The 27,798-nt window shown below is 42.5% G+C and overlaps 1 protein-coding gene across 3 annotated transcripts in view; it reads left to right on the top strand.

Moving 5' to 3' along the window:
• The first annotated feature begins 17,270 nt into the window (after positions 1–17,270).
• The window catches only part of nrp2b (neuropilin 2b), a 178,494-nt gene continuing 167,966 nt past the window's right edge, over positions 17,271–27,798 (top strand). For all 3 annotated transcript variants that reach the window (XM_060930179.1, XM_060930178.1, XM_060930180.1), the window contains exons 1-2: positions 17,271–17,992; positions 24,248–24,422. In XM_060930179.1, the coding sequence (XP_060786162.1) occupies positions 17,920–17,992; positions 24,248–24,422 (248 nt within the window). In that variant the 5' untranslated portion in view covers positions 17,271–17,919. The remainder of the gene's footprint in view (positions 17,993–24,247; positions 24,423–27,798) is intronic.

The following is a 27,798-nucleotide window of genomic DNA, read 5'->3' as shown; positions in this document are numbered from 1 at the left end:
CTCACCTCAACCCCACTGAACACCTTTTGAACATTAACTGCGCCCCAGGCCTTCCTGCATGACATGAGTGCCCGACCTCACTAATGCCCTTGTGATTGAATGGTCAAATCCCCACAACTACTGTACATGCCAGAAGAGTGGAGGTTATTATAACAGAAGAGGAGGGATTAAATCTGGAATGGGACGTTCACCACATGTGGGTGTTGGATGCCAAAATACTTTTGGTCACGTAGTATGTCATCATCATCTCCCTTGTCCAACTCTGTTGCCAGGTCAGGGTCCATGTGGACCCTGTTGATTCGCATGTCCCATTTCTGGGCTTGAGAAACATTCATTCACACCTATGGACAATTTAGAGTGGCCAGTCAACCTAACTTGTTTGGACTTACCTACTCACAGTCTTTGGACTGTGGGGGAAACCAGAGCACCCAGAGGAAACCCACTCAGACACGGGGAGAACATGCAAACTCCGCACAGAAAGGCCTCCATCAGCCACTGGGCTCGAACCCAGAACCTTCTTGTTGTGAGGCGACAGTGCTAACCACTACACCACCGTACCGCCCATAGTCACATAGTCTATATCTAATGGAAATGAGTAGGTAAGTCCAAACAATAGTGTAATAATGCTTAAAACGTTTAACGATTCAACATTCATGTTTCTTAATAATGTAATGGGACATGTACTGTTGTACACCTGATATTGTACCACGTAAGTTTACTGTTTATTTTCTTTTGCAAGTCAGTAAATCTGCATCAATGTAAGTACTAAGCATTATCCATGAGAGCAGGCATTGCACTGTGCCACCAATACAGTCATACCGACAGACTGAGTAATTTTTCACATTATTGTGTATTTAAATGTCTGGCATGCAAGTTATATAACAGACATTACTTTAAATTATAAGGGAGAGCGGGGAGACCTGGGACAAGTTTTCAGCTTTTATAGATTGTGTGAAATTCTTTACAGGCAGCGTCACGTTCATATTGCATTAGAGAGTATTTACTATACCCTCTTACCATAACATTAGTTTCTCAGCTTGTCACATCGACTGGCCTTCAGACTTCACTTTTTCTCTCATTGTTTTCTGCAGGGAGATATGAGACTCTGAAGGGAGATATGGGACATTGGGAGACTTGGGACATAGTGGGGAGACATAGAACAAAAATAACATACCAAGGCCTACATGTTTCATTTTTATTTATTATCAAAACTTGTAAGATATGAACTGTATTAACACGCAATGCTGGTACAGCGATAGAAAAATGTCAGTTTACCCAAAACCTGACAAGACAAAACAGCTCCATTCTCAAGAAGGAATAAAATAAACTTAATCCTCATGCAGGTACACGCCCACATTTTTAACAAAACATTTTAAACAATGTTATATTTGTAAACCACAAGAAAAAAAAAACCTGTAGCATGATGTTGGCAGGGAAAAACGCCCTCAGACGACATGAGGAAGAAACCTCAAGAGTCAAGAGGAACCAGACTCAAAAGGGAACCCATCCTCATTTGGGTGATAACAGACAACGTGATTATAACATTTTTAACAGTTTTAACATCAAGTCTGTTTTGTTGAAGTTATAAACTGTTCATTGATGGAAACTTGAGTGCAAAACTGTTCATGACAACTGCAGTCCTAAAGTTATCAAGTCAACTGTAGTCCTCAGCCACAAAAGCATTACCGTAAGTCATACATGTCAACCTTTGGTCAATCAAACCTGTATAACCAACCTCCAAAATCCGTATTTGCCTTATAAAATCCGTATAAGATGCAAATTAAAGTAATTTACCTAAAATTTGAATGATAATTAACAATGATGTATCCCAGTTACTTTTTATTCAATATTAATAACAATAAACCTTCAGAATGAATACAAAGCTCCAATGTTTGACAAAAACACAGTGTTATCAGCTTAGTAACGAAGGAAATACTTCGTTGTTTGGAGACAGGTTTCACCGTGCAGCTATTATGCGCGAGACTTCATATTAGCCACAAAGTCAGAAAAATCTGTTCGTAAAATTACGTTATAATGACCAAATACAATGAAAAGTATTTTTCCAGTCTCACCTGTGAAAGGTAATCCCATGTGATCTCGTTTGGACGGTAAACCTGTTGTTAGAGTTAAACGCAGCACATGAATGAGGCATCTTTATTCTCGGCTACTGTCTAGACGCTATACCAGAGAATCTCCACTTTGCCACATCCAATATGGCGGCGAGGATGACGTATGATTCTACGCAGAAGGCGGCGTCTATGTTTATATGTCTATGACTTCACGGTTGGCGGGATTCTCGCAATGCGGTGTGCGCATGATCAAAAGTGGAACGAAGTCTCGCTACCACAAGATAACGCGCGATTTCATAAGACTCTTTACTGGCTGTCAGTGGTGTACAGTACGTTTGTAAATGTTATGCGCTCTTTTATCATTGTGGGAATTGATTATAGCTCTAAATAAATATTGAAGTTTTTTTAAAGAATCCGTATAACTTTATTTATACGCCCGTATACTACGTTTATTGAATCAAATCCGTATAAAATACGGACATTCCGTATAGGTTGACATGTATGGTAAATGTCCAGAGCGTCTTCCAGGTGTGACTTTCAACTGTCCATATGGGGCCGTCCTCCACAGGAGCGATGTGATGAGACTCCAGCCAGATGTAGGGCATCAGGATGGATCAGGCAGGTCTGAGGAGCAGAAGAGGTCAGCATCTCGATCCCAGGATTGACATGTAACTCCGAGGGACAGACGGGGGGGGGGAAAGAGAGAGAAAACACAATGTGTTTTTTAGTGTGATAAATGTAAATGTGTGATATTGACAGTGTTAACTGCTTTGTACAAAAGGTGATATTTTCCTCATGTCTAATCTCTATTGAAGCTCGTGTTCAAATGAGACACCGGTGGATTTGATCTAAAATGGATCAGAAGGTTTTGTACACACTTGAGTCCATGCCAGCTCATGTGCACACTGTCATTAAAGCAGAAAGGGGAAAGAACTAAGAAATACTAAAATCACGACTTGAAATAATGTACTAATATTAAATCAGAAATGGGAAAGCTTAATGTGGAAAATAGCAGATGGTTGGAAGAGAGTTATGCTCCATAATGTTGATTTTGTATTCACAGCTCTTAGATCAAACACAGAAATAATTAACTCATAGAAAACACAACAATAAAACCAAGCTGATTTTCAAACAGGCATTTAGAAATAACACATTTCATGAAAAAAAAAAAAAATCTAAACTATGACCCTGGTCTAAGGTTCGGTCAGTCAGACCAGACTCATGTGGAGTCACACTTTCCTTTCATTCCTCAATGCCTTTCTCTTACTTTTGTCTGTTTCCGCTTCATTTCCTATGACTCCTGCCAGCTCCTCCGTGCTGTGTGTGTCTGCTGGGAACTTTAGGGCCACAGCGGCCTTATGTTGGCTTTAGGGGTGAGATCTAAGTCGAAGGGGGGTAGTTTGGGAAAGCAGCAGATGTTACTCCTCATCCCTACAATTCAGCCCATTGCTGCAACACTTTTCAATCAATTAAACCAAGTTAATCAGTCAACCACATCAGATGGCTAGTGAGCTGTCTCACAGAGACTCCAGCGCCAAATCAAATCTGAGAGGCACACACTCATGTCTCATTTCCCATTCTCATCTCCTGCTTACACACACACACACACACACACACACACACACACACTGTATGCATGAATCAGACAGTACACCGTGTTAATTTTAGTCAACTCGGAATTTAAAAAAATATATTTTGGTATCCTCAATGTTACATATTCTACATTTTTATACACTGACCAGCAACTTTATTAGGAACACCCATCCACCTGCTGTTTTATGCAGTTCTCGAACCAGCCGATCCATTGACAGCAGTACGATGCATAAAATCATGCAGATACAAACCAAGGACTTCAGTTAATGTTCACTTCAAACATCAGAATGGGAAACATTGTGATCTCAAAGTGTGACTTTCTTTCACTGTCGCATGGGCGTTGGTTTGAGCCAGATGGACTGGTTTATTTGAGCATTTCAGAAACTGCTGATCTCCTGGGGTTTTCACACACAACAGTCTCTAGAGTTTACACAGAATGGTGCAAAAAAACAAAAAACATTGAGTGAGTGGCAATAAATGCCTTGCTGATAAGAGAGCTCGGAGGAAAATGGCCAGATTGGTTCGAGCTGCCAGGAAGATAGTAACTCATAGCAACTCTTTACAACCGTGATGAGCAGAAAAGCATATCAGCATGCGACAGCAGAAGACCACATTGGGTTCTACTCCCACCAGCCAAGAACAGGAACCTTAGACTTGGATAAAGAACAAGTTCCTATTAAAGTGGCCGGTGAGTGTGTGTATCTTTCCCCTTGGAAAGTGAATATAGTTTATAATACTTCAGCCTTATATTACATTATGCTGTGTGCTAAATGAGGTTAAAAGCTACACTACATTTATTCACTTTCCCAGGAGAAAAAATACTCAATATACCACAATTTAATACTTTATCTTTCTACGAGTTAGCTTAACCTTGCCTTAATTGCTCAGTATCCTGAGCTTGTGTGTGCTATAACTGCGAGTTATATCATTTTATACCACACTGCTGTTGAATACTTGATTCTAATTGGTCAGAAGGTGTTGATAAATTTCCAAGAACAAACAGGTTTTTCTTTATTTTAAGAAGAAGAAGCCTTTATTTGTCACATGCACATTCAAGCACAGTGAAATTTGTCCTCTGCATTTAATCCATCTGAAGCAGTGAACACACACACACACAAGTGAGCAATGAGCGCACACACATACCCAGAGCAGTGGGCAGCTATGCTACAGCACCCGGGGAGCAGTTAGGGGTTAGGTGCCTTGTTCAAGGGCACTTCAGTCCAAGACCACTCCATGTTAACCTAACCTGCATGTCTTTGGACTATGGGGGAAACCGGAGCACCTGGAGGAAACCCACACGGACACGGGGAGAACATGCAAACTCCACACACAAAGCCCCCTGTCGGCTGCTGGGCTCGAACCCAGAACCTTCTTGCTGTGAGGCGACAGTGCTAACCACTACACCACCATGCCGACTTTTTATTCATTAAAAGTCACTTCATAACTTAAATATGGATTTAATATGGATTACTAGAGTTGTGGAATAGGGCTACTTACTGTATGTTTATTATTTACTGTTTGATCTCAGGCGCATTAAGAAGGCAAGAAAAACTCCATTAATTAACTTTTGACGAGGCATCATCAAGGTGGCTACTAAAATGAAGCTGAATCTAAACTATGAAACATATTTTGTTGTTTTTTCACACTTTTTATGTCTCATCTCATTATCTCCAGCTGCTTTATCCTGTTCTACAGGGTCGCAGGCAAGCTGGAGCCTATCCCAGCTGACTACGGGCGAAAGGCGGGGTACACCCTGGACAAGTCACCAGGTCATCACAGGGCTGACACATATGGCCCTTTTCCACTACCCTTTTTCAGCTCACTTCAGCTCGCTTCAGCTCACTTCAGCCCGACACGGCTCGCGTTTCGACTACCTCAAAACAGCACGACTCAGCTCGCTTCAGCCCTGCTTAGCACCCAAAACTCGCACGGTTTTGGAGTGGGGCTGAAGCGAGCCAAACCGAGCTGAGTGAGGCTGGGGGCATGAGCAGACACTCCCCTGTGCACTGATTGGTGAGGAGGAGTGTCCTCACATGCCCACACACGCCCCGCGAGCACGCTGGGATCTGTAAACACCGTAAACCCGGAAGAAGAAGAATTACGAGAATTTCTGAAGCCTTATGCGCCTCGCCTCATCTATACGCTCTTGCCAGTATCTGTTGGCGTTGTCGGTGACAACAAGCCACAGAACCAAGACCAGCAACACTAACGACTCCATGTCCTCCATGTTTATTGTTTACTATCCGGGTCGTGAGACTACCGCTTAAAAGATCACTGATGTCACTGTTTGCGCCGCTTAACGACATCACGTGACATCCACCCACTTTCGCTAACTCCACCCAATGTGTCCACCCACTTCCAGCCAGCACGGTTCAGCGCGGTTGTAGTCGAAATGCAACTCCAACAGCCCCACTCAGCTCGACTCAGCCGCGTTTGTAGTGGAAAAGCGGCAATAGACACAGACAACCATTCACACTCACATTCACACCTACGGTCAATTTAGAGTCACCAGTTAACCTAACCTGCATGTCTTTGGACTGTGGGGGAAACCGGAGCACCCGGAGGAAACCCACACGGACACGGGGAGAACATGCAAACTCCGCACAGAAAGGCCCTCACCGGCCACGGGGCTCGAACCCGGACCTTCTTGCTGTGAGGCGACAGCGCTAACCACTACACCACCGTGCCGCCCACACTTTTTATGTTTACCACATAATTCCATGCGTTATTTCATAGTTTTAATGTCTTCAGTGTTGTTCTACAATGTAGAAAATAGTCAAAATACAGAAAAAGCTATGAATGATTAAGGGCGTCCAAACTTCTTGTGACCGGTAATGTAACTTGTTTCCGAGACTTTCCGCAACATTAAACCTAAGTATCAATAAATAAAATGTCCTTCTTTAATTAATAAAAATGTAATCATTCGCACATTACTAGGGTATTGCTAGTAGGGAGGGCATGTTTCGGAAAATAATCAACTTTGCGGTAACAATAAAAGGGCATTGTTGATTGTTTTCCTATAACAGCACTCCTTGTCGTGTTTTATTCCTTGCATACAGTATAACAGTGAGCTACTTTCCCATGTTCATGCTCTAATGAATCCTGATACAATCAGTCTCCATTTGTCATTACCTGCCGCTTGGGTTTTACCCCTGTTCCCTCCTTCTCCTTTCCTTTTTCAGTGGTTAGAGAGCAATCACACCCTCCTTAAACCGAACAATGGGATGAAGAGATTCACTCAACTAAAGTGCGGTTTATCATTAACATGTCCTGTCCTTCATTGTTATGTGCAGAGGATTAGTTCGGGGCCGTTTCTGAATAGTTAGACTTTAAGATAATCTCAGGGCTGTAAACTGTGGTGGCCTTTCCGACTCCCCCAAGTTAATTTCCTCTCCTGGTAAAGTGCACAGCTCTAAAATGCCACTAATCTAACTTATATTTCTGCACATTGTTTCTTTTGGAAATATGAGATTTTTTTTTTTTGTAAAAACAGACAGTGTGTAGACCAGATGAAATTTATGTTCACTAGCTGCAGGGCTTCAATACAGTACTTATTGATTTAATTCTTGAATTAGTCACAATCAAAACAGTTGTAACTGAAATTGTGTCGTGACCAAATAAACACTTTCGTTCTGACATTCATTGTTTCAGTATTTGACACCTCATTTCTTTCTTTATTATTATTTTTAATTGAAAAAACCTGGTATGTGTGATAGAACTGTGGAGGCTTTGAAAACACGCCGGATTTAATTTCTACAATGCAGAAACAACAAACAGCTCTCATGCGGTCTGTCAGACACCCAGTAAATCTGTTTTTACTGTTTAAAGCCACCTCAGGGCAAATTTGGAGCAAAATGCCAGAAGAGGAGAGAGAAAACGCAGATGTAAGCGTCATTTGTGATTTTATTAATCAAATTAATTAAACAAATGGATACTTCAGTTGATGAAATGCAATGAACACGCAGGAAAAAGTCTGAACTGCAATTTTAGGTGAATTTTTAAAAAGGCCATCGTGTGGTTTGTGATCAACACAACTCACAGGGCATGGTGCGTGCTGTGCCAGCCCGATGTTAATGGTGTTTAGTAGGAGAATGCTGTATTCAGTAAATTTCACGTAATGCAATTTGGTGTATGTATTGCACCAAACGGGTAATGCACAGTCATCACTATCCTCAGCTATTCCTGTAACTACAGTTATATACGACATAAAAATCTGCTGATACGGGGACACAGCTCTTCCTTCTGAGATACTGTCCAGGAAATTTGGCTTTGTTGTTAGGACTAGAGCATTGGCAAAGTACTGAAAAGCTTCATCCTGCCAACATAGCAATATACATTTGAGTGAAAAAGTTTGCAAACTCTGAGAAGGCAAATGAAGACATATTTTGCAGCATTTTTTTTTAAATACAATGGATCTTAAAACAAAAGATTTATTTCACTTTCCTCATTAATTTCTCTCTTTCTTCTTCTTTTTTGAGATGATGGAGTAGCATCCAAAAGCGGATCTGTTGCTTGATGCAGGGTTTATGGCCCACTTTTCGAGATGGTTTCTAATCCCCACGCACCCAGTGGGGCAGGCAGGCAGGCCGGCCATGGTGGGACAGCACCTAACTGGCTGGGGGCTGCCCAGCTCGAGGCAGGCTGTAACTGTCCAGTGAGGTACGATGACCTCTCCCACCATTGGAAGTGGCCCCAAGCGCTCATTTCCTTCGCTAATTGAGCAGTTACCGGTAACTGCTCACTTCCCGGATTGTACCGGCACCTTTCAATGTTGCTGGAGTGTCCTCTCCAGTGTAGCTACATAGCCTGGGCAGGGGAAATATGGAGGATCAGCTGTTGCCCAGGCAGCAGACCCCTACTCTCCACGATGAAAGTCTATACAGCTCGGTACCAGTGGCGTCGCAGGAGTAGCCAGGATGATGTTATGATGCCTCATTAATATACTACAGCAGAAAAGATTTTGTACTCAAGTGTTTGTGCTCAGCCGGCACAGTGGTGTAGTGGTTAGTACTGTCTCCTCGCAGCAAGAAGGTCCTGGTTTCGAGCCCAGTGACCAACGGGGCCTTTCTGTGTGGAGTTTGTATGTTCTCCCCGTGTCTACATGGGTTTTCTCCAGGTGCTTCAGTTTCCCCCATAGTCCAAAGGCATGCAGGTTAGGCTAATTGGTGGCTCTAAATTGACCGTAGGTGTGAATGGTTGCGATGATCTGGAGACTTGTCCAGGGTGTACCCCGCCTCTCACCCATAGTCAGCTGGGATAGGCTCCATATTGCCTGCGATCCTGTATCGGATAAGCGGTTACGGATAATGGATGGATGTGCTAGTCAGTTACTTCCAAGTGTTTGTGTCTTCACCTGGGCAAAGCAAATTCATTCTACCAGTATAGCAGTTTAACTTATAGCAACACATTCACAAATTACAAATTATTTATGGAAGGTACTCCCCGCCTCCCAACCTTTCTTTTTCTCCCCCATTCTACATCTGTGGGTGTGTAAATTTTTGCATCCAAATGTAGGTTGACCCGAATTGTGCTAATCATTCACCTCCAATTGGTTTAGTATTTAATTGAGTTATCGTTAATATCATTTTAGCTAACTGTGTTGGCTCTATTTTGCGCATCTGTACGTGTGACCAGTTGTGCTTCATAAGTCTCAAGAAACAAAAGGGGGAACAGCCTGAAGGCACTGTAGTCACAAGACTTACTTCCCTCTGTCTGTGCATGCTCTCTGGAAGATGAGATTTACCGTAAACAAGCTAATGGCTTGCAGACAGAGGGCTGAGCGAACACCACTCGTGTAATTAGGGCCAGAATAAAGACAGCGCTCTAGGTGCAGGAGCCACAGCTGAGAGCATGTCAGGCTTTAGATAAGCATGTTGTAAGAGAGACAGAGGCAGGGAGGGCACGAGGACGGATGAGGTCGCTTTCATTGTTTGATCAGTGTCTCATCACTGCCTTGCGTCTCCGTGCTTGCTCAGATTCCAATCAGCCCAGTGGGGTTCCATAGACAGTCTTATCAGTGTTCGAGGCCCCGACCTGTGACCCCCAGGCTTATCAATGGCCAAATTAACTCTGATGAATAGAAACCACCCGGCCAAAGCAACTCATCACTGAATACCATCACAGGCAATGGTGTGAGCTGTAATGGAAACGCCTTGGGTGAGCTTCATCAATGGCTGTGACGGTATTCATTGCAGGTGTCGGTGTGTGTATAGTGTGTGTAACCCAGTCACTTTTGCAATGGTTTTAAAAGCAAGATTAAGAGAGATGTAGCTGTGATCTCAGTGTCCAAGAAAGTAAATGCACCTTAGGCATGTATATTTTTTTTATATCTCCCTGTTGTTCTTGTCTGTCATCCTAATTGCCCACTGTTTATAACAGATGAGTGCATCCAGAGACCGTAAAAGAAATCACATATCAAAGAAGGGGAAAAAAAGTGTATAAGGAAACATAGGACTGGCAAGAGAGCAGAAATAGCTGGAGGGGGAACAAAGAAAAGCATCAGGAATTGTATGAAGGCTGAGTGTGTGATTATCATAGAAATGTGCAGGTCAGAGTATATGTACAGAATATAAATCTCTCTTCTGTCTAGAACAATAATTAGCTCTATTTTGCTTTAGAAATATTCTATCTGTCCAGAACGACCTCTAATAATAACTTTGTTTTTCTTTTAATCCTTAAACTATTGCTTGGATTCTGATTACCTTTTTGTGTTCCTTGACCACTTGTTTCTCCCAGTGGTCCCTTGGCAGACATCTGCCCCCTTATGGATCAACATGGAATTGCAGCCACCAAGGGACAAGCTGAGGACTTGCCACGAAAGTTGTTATTCGTTCATTATAATTGTAGTATGCTTACCATACAGTGTAATTCATATGTAGTTAATCATCGTGCAGATGTAAGTCATATTTATCACAATCTCAATCTCACGCTTCACATTTCAGAATCCATAAAAGCAACAGAGAACTGATAGAATTCTCCATGCCCACCTTTACTCTGTCAGTTGAACATATAACATGCAGCACATCTACAAGTTGATAATATATGCTGGCTGAATGAATGTGAGTGTACGGAGCATACAGGACTCAGGAGGGCTGGATAGCTCTGTAGATAATGAGGTCTGCACTTTCCTCAGCCACTATTGTACTACACGAACCCCCGGACACCGCTTCATCCGACAATGATAATCATGCCAGAGGCAGCAGCAGTGACACACAGCTGTAAATAGCCAAATAAAAGGCTTCTCCTACAGAGACCTGGCCCAAGATGTACTGTGCTGTGATCTCGGCCTGCTGCACACAGCCTCTGTGCTCTGATGAACAGATCAGACGAGGAACAGCGAGCTGATCGGCAACCAGGATGCATATGTGGTCCGTGGGCGGGTTTGAAAATTTGGTCACACATACAGCTTAGGTCTTAATGAACATAAAAAAATGCAGTGGCAGCATGTGTGAAAAGAAAATGAACCCAGGACACAAGTGTGTGCATGTGTGTTTGTGTGTGTAAGTGGATTTTTTTTTTTTTTTTGAGTTAAGGGAGAAAGATATCTATCAGCACAGCCAGGCTGTAAATTAGATTGTCACTGGCGTCCATTTGCTGTTGACATAGTAATTTACTGTTCTCATAAGGTGAGGTCAGTACACCTCGCTGATGGTAGCCTAGGGGAGGTTGTGCGTGTGAGCATGTAAACAAGAATATCTTGACACATACAAAATTATTAGAGTGGGAGCGAAGCAGCATACGGAGCTATACATGCTCCATAGATCATCAAAGGGAGAATGATTGACGCCATGTTTTCTTTAGAACACCTTCCACTGAGAGTCCCACCCTTATGCCTCGGTCACAACCGGCTGTACGTGCTCCTACGGCCGGTCTACGTGCAAGAAACGCATGGAGGGCACGCGTGAAACGCACGGAGGGCGCGCGTGTGACGTGCTGATTTTCGAGCCGTAGACTGGCTGCAGAGGTTCTTTGTCATGTCAAACAAACTCTACGGACGCTTACGTTTTTTTCAGGTTGCAAGACAAACTTAAGGCCAACGTGCGTCTTTCTCCACGAACAAAAAAAACGCAGCGATTTGGGAAACGCCAAAAATCGCATGGCCAAAAAATCGTACATCCGGTTGTGACCTAGGCTTTAATTCACAGTGAGTGGGCATGGCCCATGTCAGGTTCTGATAGGACTGGAGAGAGAAACAGTGGACATGATGTAAACACTGATAACCCTGCTTTGTGTCTGGCCTTTGCCCGATTAGTGTTGCATTTCAGAACATTTCTATCCCAGCCCTTCACATGTCTACATGCCAGGACAGATATTGTAGCTCAGTGAGAGATGTGGGGGATGTGACACAACTGTCTGTTGCTTCCATTTCCAAGCTAATTTGACGATTAATTAGTGTGATACTGCCAAAGCTTAATGCAATAGTATCAGCTTTACAGTTGTGTATAATTTCTGATTTTGTTGTTTCAGTGACTGAAAAAGCTTTGAAATATGATAAAGATTTTGCTCAAAGTGAGAACAATGTTGTACAGTAAACATGTGGATGCACAGGGTAGCAGCTATCACTCTTAAAATAAGCCTTGCCCCTACATTCTACCCCAACTTTGACCTCCAATTGCATATTTTGCTCTTTTTCAGTGACTGAAAATCAAATCACCTATGAAACACACACACACACACACACACACACACACACACACACACACACACACACACACACACACACACATATCCATTATATCTACATTCACTAGATATGAGCAATTGTGCATTCTGATTGGCTACTCTACTACTCGGCTATCAGCTCATATACTGTGAGTAGAGAAAAACAAAATGGCAGAGCGTGTTGCTGAACCAACCGAGAGTGAAATAAAAACTCTACTTGAAAACAAAACCCACAAAAAATACACAGTAAGCAACAAAATATGGTATAAAAGTATTTGATGGTAAGAATGCATCTTTTTTTTGTTTTTCAAGAATTAGCATTGTAGCATTTTGAATAAATTGCTACTGTCATTTTGCCGGTTTGTTTGCATTCTAAGCGGAAATGATTTTGTTGGACGTTTTGTATAAAGTTTTTATTTATCGAATTTGGACAAAATAAAAATGATCTGTTTCTCAAACTCCAGTAAAAGTGGAGAGACTAAAACAGTTATTCCACTCAATCTTGTCGTACGTGGATTATAGTCAACTCGGCACTACTCATGTCGTCGGCTATCAGCTCACGTACGAATCGATTTCGTATAGTAGTTCTGTTGGTATTTGAACCAGATTCCTTGATGATTAAATATTTAAGTAGTTACCCCTTAGTTTGTCATCCAATGTCAGAAAATCTAGACGCACCACTTCACTGAAAAAATCCACCTGTTCTGGTGTGTATACTGAAACTCAGACACATGCAGGCAGTCTCTTTGCTCCTCTTCCTGTGAGGTGGATAGTGCGGACAGCCAAAACCACCGGACACAGAGCCTCCACTGTTCTTCACAAAGATCTCCATACTCAGCCTGCCATTAGCCATAAAGATGGATGATGTCAGGTCGGTGGAGGGTCAAGCTAAGTGTAGAGAGGACCAAGCTGCGCTGTCAACGCTGAGCCAAGAAAACTCTTTTGGACTGTCCCCAGATCAGCACCTCATCGCCAAATATAAACTTTAACCATGGCAAAAAAATCTGTGCGACTGATCGCAAAACAGTGGTCAGGGACAGCTTCAATCAGCACTGCTGCTGCTGACAGCCTGAAGCTCTCAGGTCAAACTGGTCAAATTGTATTGCGGCCTCCAGAGCTCAGAACTCACTCTTGGCAGGAGCCGGCAATCTCAGATTGAGATAAGAGTGTCAGGGTGGACTGAGACAGAGACCTCTTGAGGATCCATCCTACTGACTCACTAACACTGAGAAAGCCATCGAATAGTTCCTTCATCTCTCTATCACGATGGGTGAATTTTACTCATGAGGCTCAAGCATGTGACAAATATGGACAGGTCATATGACCCGCAGTAAAACTCAACCTGAAAGTGAAACACCCCTGGGGCAAGGCACCCAATGCTCAAAAATCTGTGCAATTTGAGAATAATTTAGTTATTTTAATAATGTATTGCTTTTGGTCCATGTTTAGGGTGTCAGCGAGTGTTGTGGTCTCAAGCCGTTGCTCTGTCATGTGCTGGTTAGTATGCTTGATGAGAAGCAGCTCTTGGAATTTATTTTTGGAGGTTGCTGTGTCATTGAGGTCTGTGTGTGTGTATATATATATATATATATATAGTTAGAGGAGAAACAAGGGCCCAGTGAGGACCCAATGCTGGGTGCGGTACATGTGAGCATGACAGTTGATTTGGGTTGCTCTTTAAGTCAAAGACTTTGATGTGTGCAGTGTGGTGTACAAGATTTTATATCTATTTCTGTTCTCTTCAAACTATAATTTTTTTCTTTTCTTTTCTTTTTTTCCCCCTTATTGTTGATCCTCACCTCCACAGTGTTATGCACTTCAACATGCACTTCCACACACCGCTGGGTCTTAAATTTAGAGACTGACTAAATGTGGTGTGGGTGGACACTTCTTAAAATCTTTCTTTTGCTCAATTACTTCATCACCAAACAAGGAACTTCCACTATTTTCCTGTGTTAGGAAGGATGTGTGTGTGTGTGTGTGTGTGTGTGTGTGTGTGTGTGTGTGTGTGTGTGTGTGTGTGTGTGTGAGAGAGAGAGACAGATGGACAGACAGACAGTTTTCAACAGGAAATCAGTCATAAGACTAGCTGATGGTACTATGCAAGGCAATGTATCCCAACTGACCAGAGACGTTGGTATCCATGCAACACCAGTCTGGCGTGACTTAAATCAACCAGTATGAAAACATGAAAAAGAAAAAGCCTTTATTTGTCACGTGTACACTCAAGCACGGCAAAATTCTTCCTCTGCATTTAACCCATCTGAAGCAGTGAAGACATGCATGCACACACACAAGTGAGCAATGAACACACACACACACGCACACGCACACACACACACGCACATGCACATATACTCAGAGCAGTGGGCAGCTATGCTACAGCACCCGGGGAGCAGTTGGGGATTAGTTGCCTTGCTCAAGGGCACTTCAGCCATGGATATAGAAGGAAATGAAAGTGCTGTTCATTCATTCAACTCCAGAAATCGAACTGGTGACCCTTTGGGCCACATCTGAACATTTGGTAGCTCCATTTTTTTTTTAATTTGTGCGTCTTGACCTTGCTGATCATTTCTTGTCCTGTTGTCAAGTCCATGTTCATTAATCTCAGCTCAGCTATGTGTTGCCATATCCATCTCCATCTCCTTCACTTACCCTCCATTTATATCTAAACCTTTGCTCAGCATTTTAGGGTTGTGCTACATCTGTATTTTATGCAAGTGTTTTTAGCCTGAAGGCCTCTCGGTGGTATTGGGTTCATGACTCGGCACCACACTAAAGACACTGTTGGCAATTAGAGGAGCCATGTGCTCTCTCTCTCTCTCTCTCTCTCTCTCCCCCGCTCTCTCTTTCTCTCTATCTATCATAACTGTTTTATTACAATGTTATTAACATGGGTGAGGTGGCTCTCACTTTCCAGAAATACTCTCAAACTGAACCTTTGTTTTTGTTTTGTTGTTTTTCACTAATGGACGTTGGCGTGGTGTTTGAGTGTGTCTCCTTCACCTTGTCTTTTTCTATCTATCTATCTATCTATCTATCTATCTATCTATCTATCTATCTATCTATCTATCTATCTATCTATCTATCTTATTTATAATAACTTTTATTACAGTGTTATTAACATGGGTGAGGTGGCTCTCGCTTCCCAGAAATACTCTCAAACTGAACCTTTTTTGTTTGTTTTTGTTTGTTTTTCGGTAATGGACGTTGGTGTGGCGTTTAAGTGTGTCTCCCCTTTGCCTTGTCTTTTTATATCTATCTATCTATCTATCTATCTATCTATCTATCTATCTATCTATCTATCTATCTATCTATCTATCTATCTATCTATCTATCTATCATAACTGTTTTATTACAATGTTATTAACATGGGTGAGGTGGCTCTTGTTTTCCCGAAATACTCTCAAACTGAACCTTTTTTGTTTGTTTTTCGGTAATGGACAGTGGCGTTGCGTTTGAGTGTGTGTCTCCTTCGCCTTGTCTTTTTATATCTATCTATCTCATTTATTTATATATAATATCTGTTTTATTACAATGTTATTAACATGAGTAAGGCGGCTCTTGCTTTCCGGAAATACTCTCAAACTGAACCTTTTTTGTTTGTTTTTCAGTAATGGACATTGGCGTTGCATTTGAGTGTGTGTCTCCTTTGCCTTGTCTTTTTATATCTATCTATCTCATTTATTTATATATAATAACTGTTTTATTACAATGTTATTAACATGAGTGAGGCGCCTCTCGCTTTCCGGAAATACTCTCAAAGTGAACCTTTTTTGTTTGTTTGTTTGTTGGTAATGGACATCGGCGTGGTGTTTGAGTGTGTCTCTCCTTTGCCTTGTCTTTTTCTATCTATCTATCTATCTATCTATCTATCTATCTATCTATCTATCTATCTATCTTATTTATAATAACTTTTATTACAGTGTTATTAACATGGGTGAGGTGGCTCTCGCTTCCCAGAAATACTCTCAAACTGAACCTTTTTTGTTTGTTTTTGTTTGTTTTTCGGTAATGGACGTTGGTGTGGCGTTTGTGTGTGTCTCCCCTTTGCCTTGTCTTTTTATATCTATCTATCTATCTATCTATCTATCTATCTATCTATCTATCTATCTATCTATCTATCTATCTCATTTATTTATATATAATAACTGTTTTATTACAATGTTATTAACATGAGTGAGGCGGCTCTCGCTTTCCGGAAATACTCTCAAACTGAACCTTGTTTGTTTGTTTGTTTGTTTTTTGGTAATGGACATTGGCATGGTGTTTGAGTGTGTCTCCTTCGCCTTGTCTTTTTATATCTATCTATCTACCTATCTACCTATCTATCTATCTATCTATCTATCTTATTTATTTATATATAATAACTGTTTTATTACAATGTTATTACCATGAGTGAGGCGGCTCTTGCTTTCCGGAAATACTCTCAAACTGAACCTTGTTTGTTTGTTTGTTTGTTTGTTTGTTTTTTGGTAATGGACATTGGCGTGGTGTTTGAGTATGTGTCTCCTTTGCCTTGTCTTTTTATATCTATCTATCTATCTATCTATCTATCTATCTATCTATCTATCTATCTATCTATCTATCTATCTATCTATCTCATTTATTTATAGATAATAACTGTTTTATTACAATGTTATTAACATGAGTGAGGCGACTCTCGCTTTCCGGAAATACTCTCAAACTGAACCTTGCTTGTTTGTTTGTTTGTTTGTTTGTTTTTCGGTAATGGACGTTGGCGTGGCGTTTGAGTGTGTGTCTCCTTCGCCTTGTCTTTTTATAACTCGGCCGAGCGCTCCTCTTTAATCACACACCGGGAGGGAGGAGGGAGAGAAGGAGGGAGGGATGAAGGCGGACCGAGGCGCTGCGTGTGTGTGTAACGCGATAGCTGCGCCGTCCCGATGCCATTACACTCTCTCTCTCTCTCTCTCTCACACACACACACACACACACACACACACACGCTGTCGGCTGCAGCTCGGAGCCACATCACACACACACACGCGCGCGCGCGCTCTCTCTTCCACAGTGCCGTGGAGGAGCGCGAGCGGACAGCTCCGGACATGCACGCGCTCCACCACAGAACGCACGACTGAGCCCCGATCACCACCGGCAGACACCTGATGCCATTTGGATCGGACCGGATTGCATCGGATCGGAAAGGAGCTTCACACTTCACTCACTTTCACAACCAGCTCGAGGAAATCAAAAAGGGACTCGAACTTAACGCAGCCTGTTTCTCACAGTTTGGCGCTCACACTGCCGTGGTTCATAGCCAGACTTCGAGAAAAGTTATTTAGAAAGCTGATTATTATTATTATTATTATTATTATTATTATTATTATTAGCCTGTACAGCGTCATGGACACACTGCTGCCGCACGCGCTGATCTGAGTTTCCGTGCGTGCGCGTGGAACCGGAGAGAGAGAGAGAGAGAGAGAGGGGTGATCAGGTCCAGTGCTGAAGAGCTCTTCTCGGTGGATAAACCCGTTTCTGACAGAGAGAGAGAGAGAGAGAGAGAGAGAGAGGGGTTCAGAAACCAGACCCCACTTCCACGCTGCCCCTCTCAGGGTGGCACATTTCACCTGGAAAGATGGATTTAGCCACCAGACTGTATGGATGCTTACTCTTATTTTATTTCTCAGCACTGGTTCATGGAGATGAGGGTAAGTTCAGGAGGAGGATTTATTCCAAACCATTCACATTTTCCTCCACATCTGTATGCAACAGAGGGATGTTTTTTATTTATGCTTTTATTATTTGCTTTATAGCTTCCTGTGTGAACAGTCTCTCTCTCTCTCTCTCTCTCTCTCTCTCTCTCTCTCTCTCTCTCTCTCTGTACGTGTGTGTGTTTTATTCCCCGAACATGTTTGGGGGAAATCTAGAGGCAACTGGTGTTAAATCATCAATACCTTTCAAAGATGACGGAATAACATAGCATTTTTTTCTTGAGCGAAAAGGAATGTAGAAACATCTCCATGAGGATAGTAAAAGCTTTTTCACTACGAGATGTGTCAGTATAATATAATGTGTAGCAGTCACTACAGAGCTGTAGAGAACAGTGTGGTAGAGGAGCGCACACTCAAGAACCATCAAAACCCCCGAGCTGGTCTTATTGATATTATTTTATTTCAGTTCATTTTATTTGAGCACTTCGACATCAGCGAAAGCTCGTTCTGCACAGTTCAGTTGAAGCTCGTTTAGCTTTATTTTAGGAAAAATATGTTACAGCCTGCATCACACCGGGGAAGTGAGTGGTGTGTGACTTGACTTGGTCGCACACTTTGATTAAATCCAGCTCTATCTATCTATCTATCTATCTATCTATCTATCTATCTATCTATCTATCTATCTATCTATCTATCTATCTATCTATCTATCTATCTATCTATCATGAATGGGATCGTTTTCCAACCTTCATTAAGTAACCGTGTATTAGACTATTTAGCTATGCGTCCAGTGCCAGCACACTCCGTTCTTCCATTTTTCTTCACCACTTTCTGGTCCAGGTTTGTGTTTGAGGTCTCACAGCTTTCTGCCCACAACCACCGATTCTGTATTAATCAATTTTATTTATTAATTAACCCCTACACTTGTGGAGGTCCACACTCTTCTGCATCAAGATTCAGTGTTCTGAGTCCTTGTACCTGTGTGTGTGTGGGGGGGACATGAACATGTTCCCAATCAAGTCCAAGTCCAGTGTTTAAGAGGAAATCCATGCACACAAGACCTAAAACATGCCGAGCTCCGATCCCTAGTAGATCTGTTTATTTCACTCCAGCAGCTATTATTTGTATTAGTGATGGATTTATTGTTCTTCTCATGTGCATGGAAAGCTTCTGATATAAAGAGCTCCATGTCCTAGATGTGAATTGTAATGAACAGATGAACCTGTCCAAGTCAGCGTTATGAAGTCAGGTTGGGTTCACGGCGGCGTTCGGGATGATCTTTTTACAAAATTTCATCATAACCACATGCATTTTTATTTTGCTCGGCTTTTCTTAAAAATATCTTAAAAGTTGAAAAATTGATAATTTTATTTTCTTAAAACTTGAGTTTGGCTGTCTTTAAATCTATGAATACTAAAGTGGAACATCGAGTCGTTGAATTTATTTAGTTTAATTTTGACCCTGGTTTTAGTAAAAATCAGTTTTACGTGTCGATAAATTTACTTCCCTGGTTACAGGCTAAATAGTGTCTTGTTTTTATTCATTTCGGGCTTGAGGTGTAGCATCTGATCCACAAGGGGCTTTTCCTCAGGGATCCTTTCTGAAAGTGCAGATCTCTCCCCCAACAAACAGCCACTTCATTAGTCCAGTTATCCTTCTGAATGACTGCGTCGGATCTGTTAATGCCAAAGAGACAGGGTGAGGAAGAAAAACTGTTCCAAAAGAGGGTACGTATTTTTGTAGGGTGGCAGTCATGCTGAAAGCTGCTGTGTTTGCGACGTGCGACAGAAGACTAGAGCTTGCACTGAGCTTAGGGGTAGATGAACGGTACACTGGGATTAGTCCTTTTGATTTGGGAATCAGAAAGGACAGGAGAGACCTAGGGTTCACTTGACCTGGTTGAAGAAGCAGTGCAGTCACTGGGGAGATGTGATAGCATGGGAGAGATTAAGCTCTTCATTTCAGCGATGAAAAAGCTGAAAGTCCGATTGGTGGAAATGGAAAACCGTGTCAGTCAGTCGCTACGGTTTCGCTAGTAGCTCTGATCATTTCACCAGATTTGATCACAATTTTTGTATCTCTGTGCGTGCGCGCGTGCGTGCATGTACTTGCTCTCTCAGTGTAATCACTGATGCTTATGCGCTGCACGTCTTTGGCCAATCGTTGGGTCACCTGTGCCTACAGGCGGTGCTGGTGGTGTTCATAGGCTGGGGCAAATACATACACTCACCTGGCCACCTGCAGAGCACCAGCACTGTAAACAAGCACCAACACGGCGTGTGCAGGCTGCTGCTCGTGGCATTTGCACAGCGTGGCTGGAATTTAGCTTTAATATCTGGCCTTGTTATGTTTTCTGTGTGCTTTCAGTTGGCTCATAGTAGGTTGGCTGCACTTTCGGCTGCCTTTCTGATGGGACTTGGAAAATGTTTATACTTTCTAGCCAGTTGTTTCACAGGATTCCAAGGGGATATGATCTCTTTAAAATTTCATCGGAGGGTTGTATCGCTCTCCTGCTAAACCCATTTGTCATTTTATGCTTTTGCCAACTCACAAAAAAGGATTTGGATGTCCGTCCCTTCCGATGTGCTTTTCTTAAATATCACTTGGGTTTTCTTCTGTGCTGTTTCCGCTTTTGCTAAAGTAAGTCAACAGTGTGTTTTTTCAACCCAACTGTCCCTATGTGTGTGTGTGTGTGAGAGAGAGAGAGAGAGATAGGGGAGAGGTGTATAGTCAGGTTCAGTCCAGCCTCTCCTCTTATTTCTCTATACTGTTGACACACACACTGATGAGACACAGATGTAAAACTTTGGCAGCCACTATGCAACACCAGTGTGTGTGTGTGTGTGTGTGTGTGTGTGTGTGTTAACAGCGGACTCACAGGAGAGAGAGATCAGTGCGTTCCTTGCATACGGAGCAAACCCTCAGTCAAGGTTATGCCATGGAACACTGTGGATAGTCAAGAAGCCAAAGCTCAGTTGAAAAATGCCCTGAATGGTGAACCCTCTCTTTGTTGTCTTCCCTCATATTTATTGCCACCCCAGAGTACAAATTCAGAGGTAAAGCGAGAATAATTGCCGTAGGTTGAGTGGCAACCCCGTTAGAACAGCATCTGCTGCTGTCAGATCTAATTGAGTAGAATTGGATAAATGTGTGGTATCTGTGCAAACAACAGGCATTATGGAGATTGTCGTTGCTTTGTCTTGTCGCTTTGTTTTTAACATCTCTTTTCTGCAGAACAATAAAATCCTCTTTAAAGGAGCATGAGCTTCTAAATTTGCTGAAAAGAAGGTCGGCTATTTGCATTTGGGCGGGTAAACAACTAATTTTTTCATTCTATCTCTGTTTTCGTCTCTCTTTTTTTTTCTTCTCAGGAGGTGATAGCAAGGAATGTGCTGAAATAGTGCTATCGTAATGAAATTCAAAACAAGAAAGGAAGCCATAAATAAAGCAGCTCTGTTCTCCTTCTTTGTACCGTTTACTGTTCTTTATGGCTTGAGAAGGGGTGATGAATGAGATAAGTTTAGGGTTGCATGCGTACGTACAGGCAGCAAGTGCAGCTCTATAATCAGATCCGAGCGCAGTGTTGCCTTACTAAAGAAAGGAAATGTGGGAAAAAAACCTGAAAGCCTGTATTGACAAATCATTGATCTGCTCTATTTCTAGCCAGAGAAACATCTCAATTCAGCAGATCTTCATGCTGACGGAGACTGTCGCGTTTGCATCTGCTTGCATGTGCACGCGGGTAATAAAAGGCCGCTCTTTGGTGCAATCAATCAGTCCTCGGTTGATCAGTTTATGGGAAAGAGAAAATTATTTTGAGCTTTTATGTGGACGCTACTAAGGTATGCTGCAACCATTCCACTGTCAGCAAGCCATAATCTCTTATTTTTACCGAGACACTCCGCAATGCAACTATGCATCATCCTTTAATTCAAATCTAGTTTCGAAACACACATCATTCAGCATTATTGCGCTGTTCAGGAAAAGGAAATGCAGCGTTTCAGAATCTCTGTAGTACAGTTCTGGACGTTTGCATCTACTATAAAAATCTACACATCACTTTAATGGCATCGTAGCAGTTTTACACGTAAACGCACACACACACACACCAAGCTTTGAGTGTTTTCTTGCCGTTGCCCCAGTCCCTGAGGCTGTGTGTTGCTCTGATAGCATGTGGCACAGCGTGTAGATGGATCGACTCCTTTAGCAGCACAGGCACAATAATTCATGAGGCCATCACACTGCACAACAGCCTTCTCTCTCTCTCTGAAATAAATTCTCACACAGTGGCAAGCTGGTGCTGCTGAGACCTGGAGCCAGGAGAGGAAGAGCACCCCCTAATGAGAGTCTGCAGCCCGTCGAACCTATATGCACACACACTCGTGTAGAACACAGCCTGTTGAGAAAGTGTTGAGGTGGCAGGATTTCAAGCACAAAACCCTGTACAGGCTAAACAGCCCTGAAAGAGCTGCAGGCAATGGTGGGGTCCCTTAATTGCTGTCAAACAGGCAGAAGTGTTTCAGGCTATTTCTTTATGTTGTTATTGTACATATCATGTGTGTGTGTGTGTGTGTGTGTGTGAAAGAGATGCAGTGGAGTGCTCTGTGTCCACTGGGGAAATGAGAGAAGGGCAACCTGGCATATCAAATGCAATGGAGCAGAAAGCACACCTTTAAATTTCAAAAATGTCCAAATGTCACCTCTTGAAAGTCTATTACATCTCCTCCATCTGGGTCTTTTTTTCCAATATTTGACATGAAGAGCTTTGGAGAAGGGTCAACATCTTAGTCGTCTGGATAAAAGTTGGGGTAAAAGTAAAAAAAAAAAAAAATCTACAGGGACAGTCATTTAGAATGTCATGTGAATGATATGAGTGCTGAGGTAAACTTTTGGAATCTTCATATCACCTGAGCAAGCACATTTGTCATGGATACAAGTTCACGATGCACAAACCAGTCACTTCCTCTGAACCCATTCCCAGTATTCCCAACTGAGCTTCTCCATGTAACACTGGATCAACCTGAGATTCGTATATTTATGTACATGTGTGAGGTTGCGGGCAGCACGGTGGTGTAGTGGTTAGCGCTGTCGCCTCACAGCAAGAAGGTCCTGGGTTCGAGCCCAGCGGCCGGCGAGGGTCTTTCTGTGCGGAGTTTGCATGTTCTCCCCGTGTCCGCGTGGGTTTCCTCCGGGTGCTCCGGTTTCCCCCACAGTCCAAAGACATGCAGGTTAGGTTAACTGGTGACTCTAAATTGACCGTAGGTGTGAATGTGAGTGTGAATGGTTGTTTGTCTCTGTGTGTCAGCCCTGCGATAACCTGGCGACTTGTCCAGGGTGTACCCCGCCTCTCACCCATAGTCAGCTGGGATAGGCTCCAACTTGCCTGCGACCCTGTAAAACAGGATAAGCGGCTACAGATAATGGATGGATGTGTGAGGTTGCGTTGGTGTGCTTACTGTATGTATGTAAGTCCTTGCTGAAGCATTTTACCGTGTATTTTTATACCAGAATGTTTGTGATGCATCAAGTCATGAGAGTCATTTCCCTCCTATCAGTGTTGGGCATGACTGCAGTTTATCAGACCTTCTTCCCACTTGATGAATCTTTAATATGCTGTGTTTTTCTCAAATCTAAAATATGCAGCTCCTGAGAATTATAGCACCGCAACCTGCACTGGGAAACAATAAATGAAAACATTATCAATTATTTGAGCTGCGAGACCTGAAGTCATGTAATAGATAAGCCTGGTAAAACAGATCAAGGCTGAGGAGAGAGAGAGAGAGAGAGAGAGGGCATGAAAGAATGAATGAAAGAGTGCCCTCTCTGCGATCCGTGTGCAGAAAGGCGTCTTTGTGGCCAAATGCTGATCTCACAGCATTAAGGTGACCTTTGACCTGAAGCAGACACACAGCCTGTATGTCGTTTCCTGTCACAGGATAGTGACACTGTGTACTAGAATGGTTATTATTCTTAAGATGTGGAGATTGAATCAGAGATCACGTCCCAGTGTTTGCAAATGGCCCGTCCTTGCTTTTATATGACAGGACACAGGGACTGGCTGATTGGCACAGGACAAATAGTCTTTAATCATGTCTGTCAAGCATGTACGCACTGATTCATACGAGGATTTATTGAGTCACTTGAATCATCCATTGTTTCAAGTGATGATTCATGTAGTTTAACAATATGGATCCTGTTGAATCACTTGTGTTGAATCATTTGAACTGAATCTGACCTTTGCTTCAATTCCAGAGCCGTGTGGTGGGCACCGGGATGCAAGTGATGCAGGATATATCACCACGCCTGGTTACCCACAGGAGTACCCACCTCACCAGGACTGCCGCTGGATCATCACGGCTCCAGAGCCTTCGCAGCGCATTGTCCTCAATTTTAACCCCCACTTTGAGCTTGAGAGGCTGGACTGCAGGTTAGGGGACATTTTACACACACACACACACACACACACACACACACACACACACACACACACACACACACACACACACACACACAAATAATTACAAATAATACATTCTCAAGTGCTTTAATAACTGCTTACATATGAAAAGTCTACATTATGTAAGACGTTGTCTAACAAAGGTATTTATCAGACTTGTAGTACTCGAGTCCGACTCGTGCCCTAATTTTAAGGACTCGTGACTCGACTTGGACTTCAGCACTGGTGACTTGGACTCGGACTCATGCATTAACTGCATTCGGACTCATAAATTAGAGACGAAGACTTGGATTTTTTCTTTTTTTTGTAACATGCCATAATAATTTGGCATAAGATATTTATATCTACATTAATTTTTGTACTAATTTCATACAAGAGTGTCACACCTGCGCGCCTTGGCACGTGCATCAGATAGACTCTCGTGCGCGCTCTGGATAGCGCGCGCACCAAGCGGACTCTCACGCGCGTGCCGTAAACGACTCGCACCTGCACAGGATTAAGGCGCAATCAGCGCACCGATATAAAACCTGTGAAAACACGCTTACTTTGCGAAGTATTGAGTTGCATTGCTGAGACATTACCGAGCCATATTTCCTTGTTTGGTTTCCTGATCCCTGATTTCTTGTTTCTCGTCTTTGATTCTGCCGAGTCTACGATAGCCTGTTTGTGCCTCGCTCGACCTATTGCCTGTTTGACTGTTTTACGATTTTGCCTGCCGTTCTGGATTGTTTACCCTCTTCACTTGTATTAATAAACACACCTTCTGCACTTCCATTCATCTCCCAACCATCTCTGATAGAAAACTTCACACTCCCTGAGAAAGAGAAGCACATTCACCTGTTCATACGTCATGTTCAGGAACAAACTAATGTTAATGGCACTAAAACAGCCACCGTCAAATGGTGCGGTTGGAGTTTTGTTCTCGGACTCGACTCGGATCGATATTGGACTCGACTCGAATTTTTTTTTCATGACTTGGACTTGACTCGGACTCGAGGTTTAGTGACTCGACTACAACACTGGTATTTATAGAACCTATATATGTGATGTACTCTGTTAAACCTGTTATGAAGCACAAACGTAAGTTACAGATATTGAACTGGTCTTTTCCTGAAGTGTGAGAGATATGAATCACGTAGCAGATGGAGGTTTTTAAAATTGTTAGTAGATTTAGGGCAGAAGGCTGCTGATATTCACTGCTTTTTTTATGAGCTATTTCATGTCACAAGACCATAGTGCTCTTTCTTTCTTTCTTTCTTTCTTTCTTTCTTTCTTTCTTTCTTTCTTTCTTTCTTTCTTTCTTTCTTTCTTTCTTTCTTTCTTTCTTTTTTGAAACTGTTACATTTGAACAGAGCCTCCAATCTGGCACCAAACTGAACTTGGAAGATCTCCCAGTGCTCAACTGGAGACTATTGAGTCTGGCTTGCAGGCACCTTAAAAAACGCCTGTGAGGTCTACATTTTAATTAAATATACAGTAAACAAAGCATTACTGAATCCCAGAGATTTATGGAAATGTACAGTACAGATTTGAGAGCAGGCCACAGGCTTGGTGGCTGCTGTGGTGAGTACACCCCCTGTTGGTCAGTATTGGAAATGCATGGATGATGAATCAGAAATGAAATGTATTTTTGCATATTTCTCTGCTAACACAGTGTTATTTATTGAAGTAAGACTTCACTATAGAATAATATGGAATTACTAGGTCTGCCACTTCAAGCTTTCTGAAGCTAGATTAACATTTTTACGATATCAATAATACATAGCTATGTACTGTATAAAGAGGCTTGACATTTCTTTGTAAGAATTAGAGCATTAATATTTTACCAGCTGTTGTTGAAAGACTTCCCTGTCAGTGCTCTCTGTCTCAGCTAACACAAAATGAGAGGAGAGGGAGGGATGTAGGTTTTGATCCATCTCGCATTCAGCTATTTTAGTTACTCCAGAGTGATTTGTACCTTGCTGCCATATTTTGTACTTTTCCTTGCTTTGGCTTGGTTTTTTATAAGAGTCAGAATGTTCCATTACATTGCACGTCTCATCTGGAGAGATTTTTTTTTTAACACAAATGCATTAGTAAACACTACTTTGTAGGAAGACTCATTTATTTATGGAGACCTGGTGCACGCCATTCTTTTCGGAAAACAGGTCAGTGAGCTTTTTCTCCAGTTACTGGGAAAGAATGTTCTTAGGTTTAGGTAAACAAAACTAAGACCAGCAGCTCGGAACGTTTCTTTTCCATCCCAGTCCCATTTTCCTCCCAGCTGTTATATTGCAACTTCACAATTTTCTCCACAAAGAGAATGAACACTGTTTAAAATGTAGTGTGCTGTTCTTGCACTGCTCAGAAGAGAAGTGGTACATGTTGGCACACTGTGACATGTTGGAATGCCTGCTTGGTGTATGGCCAGAGCTGAAAATGAGCTGAAAGCTGGTGGCTTGGGTAGAGATGTGGGGAAACTACAGAATTTGTCAGACTGAGATTTTAACGACAGTATTAACTTGGGATGCTGGTTAACTAACTAACCAGGGATACAAATATCAGATCTGAAACCAGATAGTTCTTGTTCCTGTTCCAGCTGATGATCAGCAAGTTTCTGTTGGCAAGTTATATGAAACGTTAGAGGTATGATTGTAGTGTGGTTTAGGGCAAGCTGCATCCTGTGTTCATGATAAATGTTCTGTCAGTCAGCATGACATGTTTGTGGCATATAATGCATCTGTACTTTTACATCAGACCAGAATATATTTCTCATCTCATTATCTCTAGCAGGCAAGCTGGAGCCTATCCCAGCTGACGACGGGCGAAAGGCGGGGTACACCCTGGACAAGTCGCCAGGTCATCACAGGGCTGACACATAGACACAGACAACCATTCACACTCACATTCACACCTACGGTCAATTTAGAGTCACCAGTTAACCTAACCTGCATGTCTTTGGACTGTGGGGCGAACCGGAGCACCCGGAGGAAACCCACGCGGACACGGGGAGAACATGCAAACTCCGCACAGAAAGGCCCTCACCGGCCACGGGGCTCGAACCCAGGACCTTCTTGCTGTGAGGCGACAGCGCTAACCACTACACCACCGTGCCGCCCCAGAATATATTTTACATGGATATTTTATTTTTTTGTATTTTATCCAATATGATTTACAAATGAGCAGTTAAGAGTCATGGCAGTTTGGCAAAGCGAGGATTTGAACTCACAATTCACCTTCCAATCAGTAGCCTAATTCTTTTAAATATTGAATAAGTCTGATCCCAAACCAGCCAGCATTTAATGCCAGAATCTGATTGTCCGTCCATCCATCCATTATCCATAACCGTTTATTCTGTGCAGGGTCA

This window comes from Neoarius graeffei, chromosome 9 (assembly GCF_027579695.1).
Source record: "Neoarius graeffei isolate fNeoGra1 chromosome 9, fNeoGra1.pri, whole genome shotgun sequence".
In the NCBI taxonomy this organism is placed as follows: Eukaryota; Metazoa; Chordata; class Actinopteri; order Siluriformes; family Ariidae; genus Neoarius; species Neoarius graeffei.
This window is presented reverse-complemented; position numbering and strand designations above follow the sequence as displayed.